The sequence below is a fragment of the Tenrec ecaudatus genome, chromosome 17 (assembly GCF_050624435.1).
Source record: "Tenrec ecaudatus isolate mTenEca1 chromosome 17, mTenEca1.hap1, whole genome shotgun sequence".
Classification (NCBI taxonomy): Eukaryota; Metazoa; Chordata; class Mammalia; order Afrosoricida; family Tenrecidae; genus Tenrec; species Tenrec ecaudatus.
This window is the reverse complement of record NC_134546.1, coordinates 49,155,792-49,168,226: the sequence shown is the minus strand read 5'-3', so window position 1 is coordinate 49,168,226 and position 12,435 is coordinate 49,155,792. Positions and strand designations below refer to the sequence as shown.

Below are 12,435 nucleotides of genomic sequence, written 5' to 3'. Positions count from 1 at the left end.
ACACCCATTACAAGCCTTGCTCAAGGCTAACTCTAGTGGTGTGGAGCCAAAGAGGACAGAAATAGGGGAAACTGAGGTCAAAACTCACTGTAGTTCTCTCAAGAGTTCAGAGCACAACAAGGGGGAGGCTGAATCCGCCGGTGTCCAGGACTGCAGTGACCAGACACCTGGGGGCACCAGGGAGAACGACCGAAGGAAGGACATATGATGGGGAGGGGTCTAAGAAAACTTCTCAGATGTTTACCTACTTGTTTTATAGATTATTTTGTATGGTAATAGACAGCTGCTTCTAATATCCAAAACTCATTGCAAGCTACAGATTCAGTAAGGATTAACAAGAATGTCTTTAAAACTCAGTGTGTGTATGTGTAATACATAATAAAAACGTTGGTTGAAGACTTCTGGTGATGTTCAAAGGTAACACGAATGGGCACTTTTAGTCACTGTCGCTGCAGTGGTCATTTAAGTCTGCAGATGAGGAAAAGTAGAGCCGGGTAATGGGTGTGAACTCATTGCTCTGAGGCACAGTCAGAGATATAGGTATCCAACCCAATAGACCAGGTTAAAGAGCAGGAAAGATGTGGGGAAAAAGATCCGAGAATATGAGTCCAGCTCCAAGATGTCTATGTGAATACGCCCTTTTCTCCAAGATCCTGATCTACATTCTTCATAGCAGCAGAAGAAGCTCCGACAGTCTTTGCCATCCAGACACTCATAGACCCCGGTGTCTTCAAGCTCCTGCCAGTACATGGAGTTGTTCAGAGTCACCATCGCTGGTGGGGGCGGCCTCATGGTGAGGAGAGAGTAGTTCTGCGGGCAGTAAGAAGAATGCAATTATTATGAGCCGCAACACAATAGCCTGAAGTGTACTGAGCAGTGTGTGTTATGTCTAATAGAACATTCAGCCGAAAGAGTACACCCACCCCACCCACATCTTTTCAGAATCTGCAAATCCAATAGAGAAACATTGTTACAGTACTTGAAACTTGAATTTCTCAGAGTACTTGTGCAGAGGCTGAGCATATTTTCATATTTGTGTTAGCTATTTTAAGTCCCTGTAACTCTGTTCCGCACACTTGAATTATAGCTAGCCCTTACATATTATAGTATTCTCCCTTAATCACAGAGATGGTAGTTCAAGTCCACTTACGAGAAAGATAAGACTCAATGCTCCCACAAAGGCTTCATCCTTAGAAACCCTATAAAACAGGCATCCTCAAACTATGGCCCGCGGGCCACATGCGGCCCGCTGAGGACATTTATCCGGCCCGCAGGGTGTTTTTGCCCCGTTTGTTTTTTTTACTTCAAAATAAGATATGTGCAGTGTGCAAGCGAGCATTGGAATTTATTCATAGTTTTTTAAATTATAGTCTGGCCCTCCAATGGGTCTGAGGGACAGTGAACTGGCCCCCTGTTTAAAAAGTTTGAGGACCCCTGCTATAAAGTGTTGCTGGGACTCAGAATTAGGAGTTGTCATGGGTTGCTAACTGAAAAGCAAGCAGTCTGAGCCCACCATGTGCTCCTCATAGGAAAATAGGCTTTTTGCTGCCATAAAGATACACAGCCTCAGAAGCGTACAGCGGCAGTACTATTCCATTCAATAGTGTTGCTATTAATTGGAATTTACTGGATGGCAGTGGGTTGGGTTTCATTTTGGTAAAAATTAAATAATGAAGTGTGGAAAAGAAAATGGCTTTTTTATAATATATTTTTTTAGAAATATATGGTGTAAAAGAAAGGTGGCAGATTCTTCCTGTGTCGTGGAAAGTCCGGAGCAGCTGTGTATGAAAAGGTGGTTCTCCATAGGTAACAGGACGCCATCGGGAATGGTGGCATTCCGCTGGTTTGCAAAACAGATACCTAATTTTTTGTTGTTGATTTCAGCAAACCATTTGTTAAAATAGTACTGTAATCAGGGTTCTAATGTAAGTGGCTTGGCAGCTGCCAATGTGGAAATCACAAATTTACATTCTTTTTCCTTCTTAACAGTCAGTCATCTGTGAAATAGCGGCATTCTGATACCATGTTGAAACAATCAACTATCTCCTTCCATATTATCATTTTTATTACTTAAAATGGTCATTAGAGCAGCGAACTTGTTGTTAAATTATTTGAAACCCACCACTGACCACAGGCCATCTGGAGTCATTAAAAACGAGTACAAGTTGAATATTTTCTTTTTCCCAACATATCTTATTGACATGTCAAAGCCAATTTGTCGACTGTATGTCATTCACTCATCAATGGGTACCTATTCTTATGAGTGTTAAAAAGTATTATGAGGATATCTTGTATTCACTCATAAATGAGTAGCCATTCTTAGCACTGAGGCATTTTCAAGGAGACTCACTGCTCATTCTTCAGGTATACGCTGAGTTCTTCTATATGAAACACTCTTCCAAAAGCTAACAACTGTCAAATGGGAGCCCAGGGTGACACTGAACTTGGAGGTGACAGAGGTGCCTCTGAAGTAAGTCTGGCAGTCTACTTCCCCCAAACCACAGCCATTGAAAATCCTAGGGAGCACAGTTCTACTCTGATACACATGGAGTTGCTAGGAATTAAAATGAACTCACTGGCAACTGGCTACCTATTGCAATAAAGTTGGTTATAATGCATTTTGAAATTCGGTTGAGTAATGGACAATTAAATCACATGTGACTTTTTGCCCAAGGCTTTTTTCCTTTGGGCAAATGATCAAAAAGACTGGCTGGTTAATTCATTTGCCCAAGCAGGGCACAGTGTTGGGAAAGTGGCCACTCAGTATTAGAACGTATTATGTCACGTGGACCACTTGTATTTTTACCAAGAAACCTTCATACAGAAGAACATCTTTCTTTTACTTTTGGATAGAAGTTTGGTCGCATACATCTGCAGCTGTCTAGCGTGATGGCTAAGAGACACACCAGATAGGCTAGTGTCCTCATCTATGTGATGGCTCGTTTTGGGGTGAAATAAGTTCATACAGAAGAGCACTTAGAACAAAGGTGAATTACGTAATTCTAAGAGCAGTGGGCATCTTCCTGAGCAGGCTACTGGGGCAGAAACCACAAAAGGAAAGATGAGTAAGTTTAACTAAGTGAAATCAGACATGCACATGAAGAGAGGCACAAGGAGCAAAACAAATTACTGTCCTTTATGTATGTAATATGATTGTAAAAGTGATATGTAATTTAAAACATAGCACACATAATGTGTGACATGTAAATACCTGGAATATTGCTACTTTTGAAAATATTAAAAGCAATTCATGGAAACAAATCAAATAAAAATAAGTTGAATATTTAATGTCCTCAATAATAAAAGAAAATTATTAGGAGCTACTTAATGGTATCATTTTTTTTTTCTGTTTGGCGATCACACAAAACACAGAGTTTTGGAAGGTAAGTGTTCTGGCCTTGCTACTAACGCCATTTGGCGATGACCATGCAAACCCTTTGAATGCTCAAGAAATCTGTACCTAGTAGATAACCAAAGATGCATATACAGTGTAGATTTTAGAATGTCTAAAATTGTGAAATGGTATAGGTAACCCCAATATCCAAGCCACATTAATGTTAACGGTGCATTACATAGGAGGATATGTTACAATACTTAAAATTACCATATATATATCATTTATGATATAGAAACCTATTCAGAACATATTGAATAACAAAAGCAGGTTATAAAATAATATAAATACATTTGTCTAAAATATAATCATATAGATTACTTAAATAACCTTTAAAAAAGTTAGAAATATGTATGTCATACACTAAATCACAGAAGCCCTGGTGGCTTAGTGGTTGACAAGTTGGGCTGCCAGCTGTCGAGTCATCAGTCCCGACCTGTCAGTTGCCCATTGGGAGAAAGAACAGATCTTGGGTGTCCATGGACATTACAGCCTTAAAACCTTCACGAGCAGGTCTACTCTGCCCTAATCGGGTGGCTGTGAGTCAGAATTGACTCCATGATTGCTGGGGGTTTTGGTAATCACTGTGTGGAAGGATTATGACTAATTTTCTCCTCTAGTTTGTAAACATTCTATACTGAGAATTAAAAATAAATACAATGTAAAAATGGGTGTTTGCATTACTCATTCACTAACTACATGCATACATATATAGTAACATCTTTTATATTTAATCTTTGATTAGTAGAAGGTCTCAGAAATTTTGCACCTGTAATGTTATACATACGGAAGGGGTTTGTAGGCTTATTCTTTCGTGAATCCATTTTGAGGACTCTGGATACATTAACTATAAGAAACACAGAAAAGAGTGATTTTAAAACCACCATGGAATTCTATGGATCAGCCTGAGCTAAAATGATTTTTAAAGAAAGACTACACGAGAGACTGATCAGCAAAATCGAACAGAGGTCTGAGACTCACATGCATGTCTTCAGAAAAATCTGTCCGTTACTTAAAGTATGTATTTATATAATCTTTTACAGGGTCCACAGGAATAAAAGTACATCTAAACAGAGTGTACTTATCTCAAGTGATCATCCCAGTGTCCTCACAAAGATCTTTGCCACTAGAACTCACCGATGCCTTCTTCTTTGTGACGGTTGGTTTCTTGCAGCTTGAATAGTAGTTGAGAGTGGCATACTCCATCAGAGCGGCGAAGACAAACAAGAAGCACACGGTCACGAAGAGGTCCATGGCAGTCACATAGGACACTCGGGGCAAGGAATTCCTGGCTATGGTGCTGAGGGTGGTCATGGTCAGCACTGTGGTGATGCCTGCATCGGGACATTTGTAACTTTGTAAAAGAAGGCAGCGTGGAATAAACATAACAAGACAACCGACAACCACCCCATTGTAGCGTAGCTGTTATCCTCCTTCATGTTGCCCACACACTTAATTTAGTATTCATTTTCATTTTAATACAGACACAATTTTACAAGGAACTTTTAAATATGAGTATTTATCATAGTCTTCATGATAATATTTAAATATTTGTATTAACCTATATCTCCAATGTATCAAATCATTCTTCTACTGTATGTTTTGTCTTCTAAATATGTTTTCAGGAAAGTTACTACTTAATGTCCCCCTGTACATTCCCTGGAGTACCTGAGCCATACAAGCAGATAAGGGCCCATCTACTAATCAAAATGTTGACAGTTACAACCTACGCAGACATGCCTCAGAAAAAAGGTAATCTGCTTCTGAAATGTCACAGAATTGAAACCTCTATTAAGTAGTTCTACTTTGAGCTACGGGTTTGCCATGAGTCAGAACAAATTGATGATCAATGTCTTGTTCCGTTTTTTGTGGGGTGCATAGTTTATATTTCATGAAATATTTTTCATTCACAAACACTCTTCTCCCGCCTACATAGCCCCTTTCTTACTTTTCCCTCCCCATCCAATCTGTAACTCCTTCCACCCTTCCCTATCGAACTCTAGCCCCGCAGTACCCCAACCACCTGTGCAGCTCAGCTCGTCCGTCCACCGATGAATCTTGTGCTTTGCATGATTTCAGAGAATATCATACATTTTGCATGTTTACATAACCAAATAGATTGTGTGACAATGAACAGTAAAACAGTACCTGGCTCATCTAAGTTTACTTTGTCACCTAGCATGGTATTTAGTGCGGAGCCCTAAGCAGTGGTTATGTGTTGGGCTGCGTCCACATGGTCATGCGTTGGGCTGCATCCACATGGTGGGCAATTCTAAAGCACCGGCAGCTCGGCAGGAGGAAGCCTGGACTTCCCACTCCCGTCAACAGTTTCAGTCTCAGAGACCCACAAGGGGTAGCACTATGAGTCAGCACTGACTCCACAGCAGTGAGAGAGAAGCGTGTCTAGTACACTTTAGACATTTAATCAATGATTTTCAAAGAATGAACTGATGAATGAATGAATGAATTTGCAACACTCTGTTGGTCTGACTTTGTTTCAAATTTATGAAGTAACAAAAGAAGATTTGATAAAAAATTGCATAAGATGTTTAAAACAGAGACATGCAAATGATGGCTAACAAGAAAAGGTGAAAAAGGAGTGAAGATGACATGAAGAAGAATAAACAAATATTGTGTAAATATTTTTACTCAGTATGATAATTTAAAAAAATCTAACATGTTTAGTTCATTCACATCCAACTCCGTGACACTAAGGACATAACAATATTTAAGTACATTCTGATATATTAGTGTTTAATTCTAACAGGGTACTTTGTGCTTTCCATTTGTGGTAAATGTTCTATATTACTTTGTCCCTCATTTTTCTGTATAGATGTTTTGAAATTATACTATTTTTCCTTCTATTACTCTGGAAGGTGCAAGTTTTCTCTCTATAGTATTTACTCTAGGACTTGCATATGCACAATTAATTTACCAAACTTTAAATCATTCAAAATATTCAATCCCTCAACCTCAAGGATTCAAAATATATTAACACTACTTGCTGTTCCCCCTATCAATATTCTATATGTAATAATTTAATTTTATTACATTTAACCACATTAATTTGTTCTCTAGATAATTTAAATTTTTCTTTTAAAATAATGTGATTTAATTCAAGCTTTCTTTAAAATAATGTAATTACTACATTACATGCTAGTTTTATTTTTATAACTCATAAATGAGTATCTTTATTGTTATTTATTATGCTGTTATCTGTCCTTAATACATAAAGATCTATATTAAGCTACAGATTAACTAATGTTAACCCAACATCCTATCCCTGTTATTCTCTATTTATTTCTGATAATGCTTAACTTGGTCAAGACTTGCTTCTTAATATTTGAATGGGATATTTATATTTATGTTCATGAAGGACTTGAGCACATTAGCTGTTAAATTTTTTATGTAGGAAATTTATAATATTCTCATTGGATTAACATAATTGTCCTTCAAAGTTTGGTAGAATTTGTCTAGAAAAGCATGAGATTAATATTTTTATGGGGAGATTTTAATCTATGTAATCTCATTACTGATTATAGTACTACTTATATTTTATACTTCTTGCTATTTTTCATTATTATTATTAATTGGGAGTTAATACCTCTGTCATATCATTCCATCGTTCAATCATGTCAAGCAGAATTGTACAATTGTTACTATCATCACTATCTGAACATTCTTTTTCTTCCTGGACTCCTGAACATCATATCCCTTTTGCCACCACCCCCCCACTGTACCCCCTCATTCATGAAACCCTTATTCTACTTGCTGTCCTTATAGGTTCATCAATCCTGAGTTTCATATACCAAAAATACCAGAAAAATCGATAACACAACTTCAAGAGGATGACCTCCAATGATAAAACAGCTTTGCAATGAACACTAATGTGAACAAACAAAAACAAAATGAAACAGAATGTCCACCACAGGGTTGCCAGAACAACACATACCTTAACACAGCACCTAGGCATTTACGTAGCAAGACCTTGTTTGTCTGCCTACCAACAGTTCACCAATTTTGGTATAGCTGTCTCCTGCTTTCTCAGACACCATGTATTTTCTGACTTAAGTTCTCAGGTTATGTGTGTTTGAGTTAGAGTCCAGATAAACCAGTGGAATTCCCACATGGGATCTCACTGATGCAGCCTCTGGAGCATGCTGCATGCCATGAAGATCCAGGATTCAGTGTGCCAGTGCCTGGGCCTGGGTCCCCAGGATACAGTTAGAAGCCCAGTCAATGTGGTCCATTAGGCTCATACCACCAAAGACACCGCATCTAGTGTTCTCCAAAGCATATTCAGTCACTCTTTCCCCCAACTGGAGGTTGATCCTCCCTCTTTTCCTACCAACAGACATGCATTTGTGTTCCCCCCGATATGTTTGCTCCCTTTTCCCTCTGCTGCATTGTTTCTTTCCATCAGTATTTCTCATCCCTCTTGTAGGTCTTTCTACCTGCCCAGGGGGATGGCCTTATAGATTTACATGGCAGCTATTCTGTAGACAACAGCCCCTACCCCTCCCTTGACCATATGATCTCAGCTGACATGAGGTGCCCCTGGCGAACTGACCTTCAAAATATGTACCACGAGCAGATGGTCTATGCTGCATTGGCGCCCATCAGGCTCTCTGCTACGCGCCCCCCTCTCCCTCAGACAGCAGATTGGATGCCGTACAAGCTTGAACTTGTGCCCGTTTGGTTGCTTGTTCTTACAGTAGTGGACTCATGCAGTGTTTGTCCTTTTGTGACTAACTTCACTGAACATGCTCTCTCCATGTTTTGAGGTGTTCATGGTTTCATCACTATTTGGGGGGTGTGAGTAGTACTCCATTGTGTGTATATACCAGAGATTTTTTTTTAATCTACTCTTCTACTGATAGGTATTTAGGCTGTTTCCAGCTTCTTGTTATTGTGAACTGTGCTGTAAAGAGCAAACATCTGCTCATGATCTGTTTTTCATTTCTTCAGGGTATTTACCCAGAAATGCTGAAGCATATGGTATTTCAATTGCCACCTGGTTTAGGAATGACTATATCGCCTTCCACAGTTGCTGCCTGTATTTACATGACCACCAGCAGTGAGTAAGGGTTCCTATCTCACCACACTCTCTCCAGCATTTGTTGTTCTCAGTTTTTTTAAATTGGGCTACAGTTATGGGTATTAGATATCTCATGGTTGTTTTGACTTGCATTTCCCAGATGGCTATTGAATGAGAACATATCCTCATGTGTTTATTAGCCATTGGAGTGTCACTGTTTATGAATAATCTGTTCAAGTTCTTTGTCCACCTTCTCAGAGGGTTATTAGTTTTTTTGTAGGCTTGTAAGGTACTGTAAATTTTAATATTTAGTCCTTTGACTACTATGTCATTACTAAATAATTTTTCCCAGTCTGTGGGGTCTTGTTTTACTCTTTAATGAAGTCTTTCAATGTATGCCATGCACTTTTATTCTTTAAGACAGTGGTTCTCAACCTTCCTACTGCTGCGACCCTTTAATACAGTTACTCATGTTGTGGTGACCCCCAACCATAAAACTATTTTCTTTTCTTTGATGTACAAACCTTTTTTATTCTCAGTAAGGTTTGGTTTCTTCTTGAAACTAGGACTTCGGAGGAGGAGGCAACTTGAGAGTATGGCCCTCAGGGTGCTTTGGGTCGTGTACACCAAGGACAGTATGAGCAGAACCACTTGAGACCCAAGGGAGTACCTGTGGAGTTGCCCAGGATGTGTCAGGCCCACAGACTAGTCTGTGAAGCATCAACAAAACTGCTCCATACCCCCAATCCCTTCCAGCTCTCACTGGCAACTCAGAAGAATCTGTCACCCAACGAGTCACTTCTGTACCCGTGGGAGGAAGGTCCTTGCATGTGGATCCAGTAGACAGGGTGGAAGTCTAGGGGCTGACTTTCTGGAGGCTGCACGTGCTGAGGGCAAGCCCACAAAGGCCCCTGGGTTGGGAGTGGACAACAGGCAGTCAGGGCACCAGCAACAAGAGTGAAACTTGGATTGTGAGTGGGGGGTCTGCAGACCACTGTTAACTGCATCCCCAATCTCGCCAGTTCATTGGCTGCGGCTTGTCCTACTTCACATGTGACCTCCTCCCTGGGAAACAGATGGCAGAGAAAGGGGGGAAGGGAGACTCCGGATAGGGCAAGATATGACAAAATAACAATGTATAAATTACCAAGGGCACATGAGGGAGGGGGAAGCGGGGAGGGAGAGGAAAAAAAAAGAGGACCTGATGCAAAGGGCTTAAGTGGAGAGTGGATGCTTTGAGAATGATTGGGGCAGGGAATGTGCAGATGTGCTTTATACAATTGATGTATGTATATGAATGGATTGTGATAAGAGTTGTATGAGCCCCTAATAAAATGTTTTTTTTTATTTTAAAAGAAGGGTCTGTTATGACTTCCCCTGTTTTATCCCTAATTCTTGATGTGGCATCTGTTCCTTCTTTTCCTTTGCTGTTTGCTAGCAGTTTGTTAATTTTGTTAATATTTTCAAAGAACCAACTTTTTCTTTGTTAATTTTCCCATTGGTTTTCTGTTTTCCAGTTCATTTATTAATACTATTTGTTCTTTTGTTGTTGGAAGGATTATACTTCCTATTAACTTCCCCCTCAGTAGACCCCCATAATTGCGAGTTTTGTCTTTGAGTTCGATGTGGCCACAGCAACACATTATTGAATCTAGCATTGAAGTAGTATGGGAGGAATAGTTGGTTTCAAAATAAGTAAGACAGGATTGAACATGGAGTCAAGTCTGAGTCCTACCTGGTGGCAATAGGGAAGCCAGAAGGGGTCAGATATGGCCCTCCATATTTAAACAATTGATCTACGTGAACATCTGAGAAATGAGTTCATTTAGGTACCCAGGCATCAAAGATTAATTCACATAGAAAAAAATCAAATATTTACAGAATCTCCATGCATTTAGAGGTGCCAAACAAGACTCTCTCCTCTTTGTTCATGTGGGCATTTATTGTAATAAAGTGACCTTTTATAACTGCTTTTGCTGCGTCCCATAGATTTTTGGTATGTTGTGCTATCATTACCACTGGTTTCTAAGAACTTTCTAATTTCTTCTCTTATTTGGCTGTTACCCAGTCTTTTTTTGAGTAGTATGTTGTTGAGTTTCCAAGTGTTTTTAAAATTTTTTTTTCTATTGTTGATTTCCAGCTGTATGGCACTGCGGTCAGAAGAGATGGTTTGAAGGATCTCAATGTGTTAGAATTTGGTAAAGCTTGCTTTATGGCTCAGCATGTGGTCTATTTTAGAATATGAGCCACGTGTATTAGAGAAGAATGTGCATATTCTTGCTGTTGGTGGGAGAGCTCCATAACTAGGAGGTGAAATTGTTAGATTTTGTTGTTCGCTATTCTGTTTCTTTATTGAGTTTCTTATCTGTTGATCTATCTTCCTTTGAGAGTGGTGTATTGACATCACCTGTTGTAATTGTTGATCTGATGATTTCTATTTTCATCTCTTTGAGGATTTGGTTGATGAATTTCAAGGGTCTTTCATTGGGCACATATATGTTTATTATGGTTATGAGTTCTTGGTCTATTGATCCCTCGAGAATTATATAATGTCCATTCTTGTCTTTCATTATATCATGTACCTTGTGGCATATTTTGTCAGAGATTAATTATGCCACCCCTTCTTTTTTTGACTTCTATTAGCTTGGTAAAATTTTCACTAGCATTTGACACTCAGTCTAGTTTTGTCTGGGAGATTGAGATCTACCTCTTGAAAGGAGTATATTGATGAATCTTGTTGTCTAATCCAGTCTGTTACTCTTTGTCTTTTGATTGGAGCATGTAGTCCACTGACATTCAGTGTATTTAAATTTAAATGTAGATTAATCACTGTCATCTTGTACTGTTTGTGTTTGGTATTTTCTCTTTATAGGGTGGTGTGTGTGTGAGAGTAGTTTATTCTTGTCTTCATATCTCAACTAGATCTGTAATGTTTTGGGTACTATTTTCAGTGTGATGGTTTCTGGGTGGTGTTACACACTGTGTTGGTTTCATGTTTGAGTGCTATGGTTATATGCTTTCTGCCCATAAAGAGCTAGATTGTGTTTTTTATAATGCTGGTTTTGTTTTTATGAATTCTCTAAATATTTTATTTGAGAAAACTTTATTTCTCTTTCAAATGTGATGGAAAGCTTTGCTGGATAAAGGATTCTAAGATTGCAGTTGTCGTCTTTCAACTTTCAGAATATGTTGCTCCCATTTACTCTTCTCTGAGGAGAGGTCTGAGCTGTTTACCTTTATATGTGATTCCGTTTATTTCTCTAGCTGTTCTCAAGATTCTCTCCTTTTCCTTGAAGTTGGAGAACTTGAGTAGTATATGTCTTGATGCCTTTCTTGGGGGGTTTAATCTATTTGGTGTTCTTTCCGCTTCCTGAATGGTTATTGTCTCTTCCTTTGTCTTTCATTATATTGGTCAGATCTTGTACCTTGTTTTTGATTTCTGCTACATCATTCCTTAATTACCTTTGGGTGTGAGGTTTCTAGTAGCTCCATTTCTTCATCTGTTTTCAGGATTGACCCCTAATCTCTTGTAAGGCGCTAAGCATCATTTTCTTGTATTCTCTATGTCAATTCAAGGGCTTTTTTCTGTATATTCCATTGGGTTTGGGTTATCTTCGGTGGTTGACTTTTTTAAAAAAACTTAAGTAGATTGATTGTGATAATTGCTGTTTGCTCTTCTTTACACTGCATAGTGGCTGAGCTGTAGGTGATGCATAGATTTCTGGGTTGTGTAGTGGGGAGGGGTTGCCTTTTTAGGTTAGAGAAAGATTAGATAGGTGCTGGAAATGGTATTGTGTGTAGATGACGAGGTAGTGTTAGCTGAGTGGGTAGGAGGAGTAGGATATAGGTGCTCAGGAGCAGGTTTTAAGTGGTGGTATTAATCATAGGAAGACTTTCTGTTAAGTATATTAATTTTTTATGAGTTTGAGAAGAGACTTATAAGAGATGTGATGTTCCTTGCTAGGTTATAAGAGAGTGTGTGCTATTGCAGTGGAGAAAGCAG

General features: G+C 39.0%; 1 protein-coding gene across 1 annotated transcript in view; it reads right to left on the bottom strand.

Moving 5' to 3' along the window:
• Positions 1 to 528: 528 nt before the first annotated feature.
• The window catches only part of GABRG3 (gamma-aminobutyric acid type A receptor subunit gamma3), a 218,064-nt gene continuing 206,157 nt past the window's right edge, over positions 529 to 12,435 (bottom strand). The window contains exons 8-10 of the mRNA XM_075535553.1: positions 4,532 to 4,728; positions 4,182 to 4,241; positions 529 to 810 (exon numbers count right to left, since the gene is read on the bottom strand). Of these exons, the coding sequence (XP_075391668.1) occupies positions 529 to 810; positions 4,182 to 4,241; positions 4,532 to 4,728 (539 nt within the window). The remainder of the gene's footprint in view (positions 811 to 4,181; positions 4,242 to 4,531; positions 4,729 to 12,435) is intronic.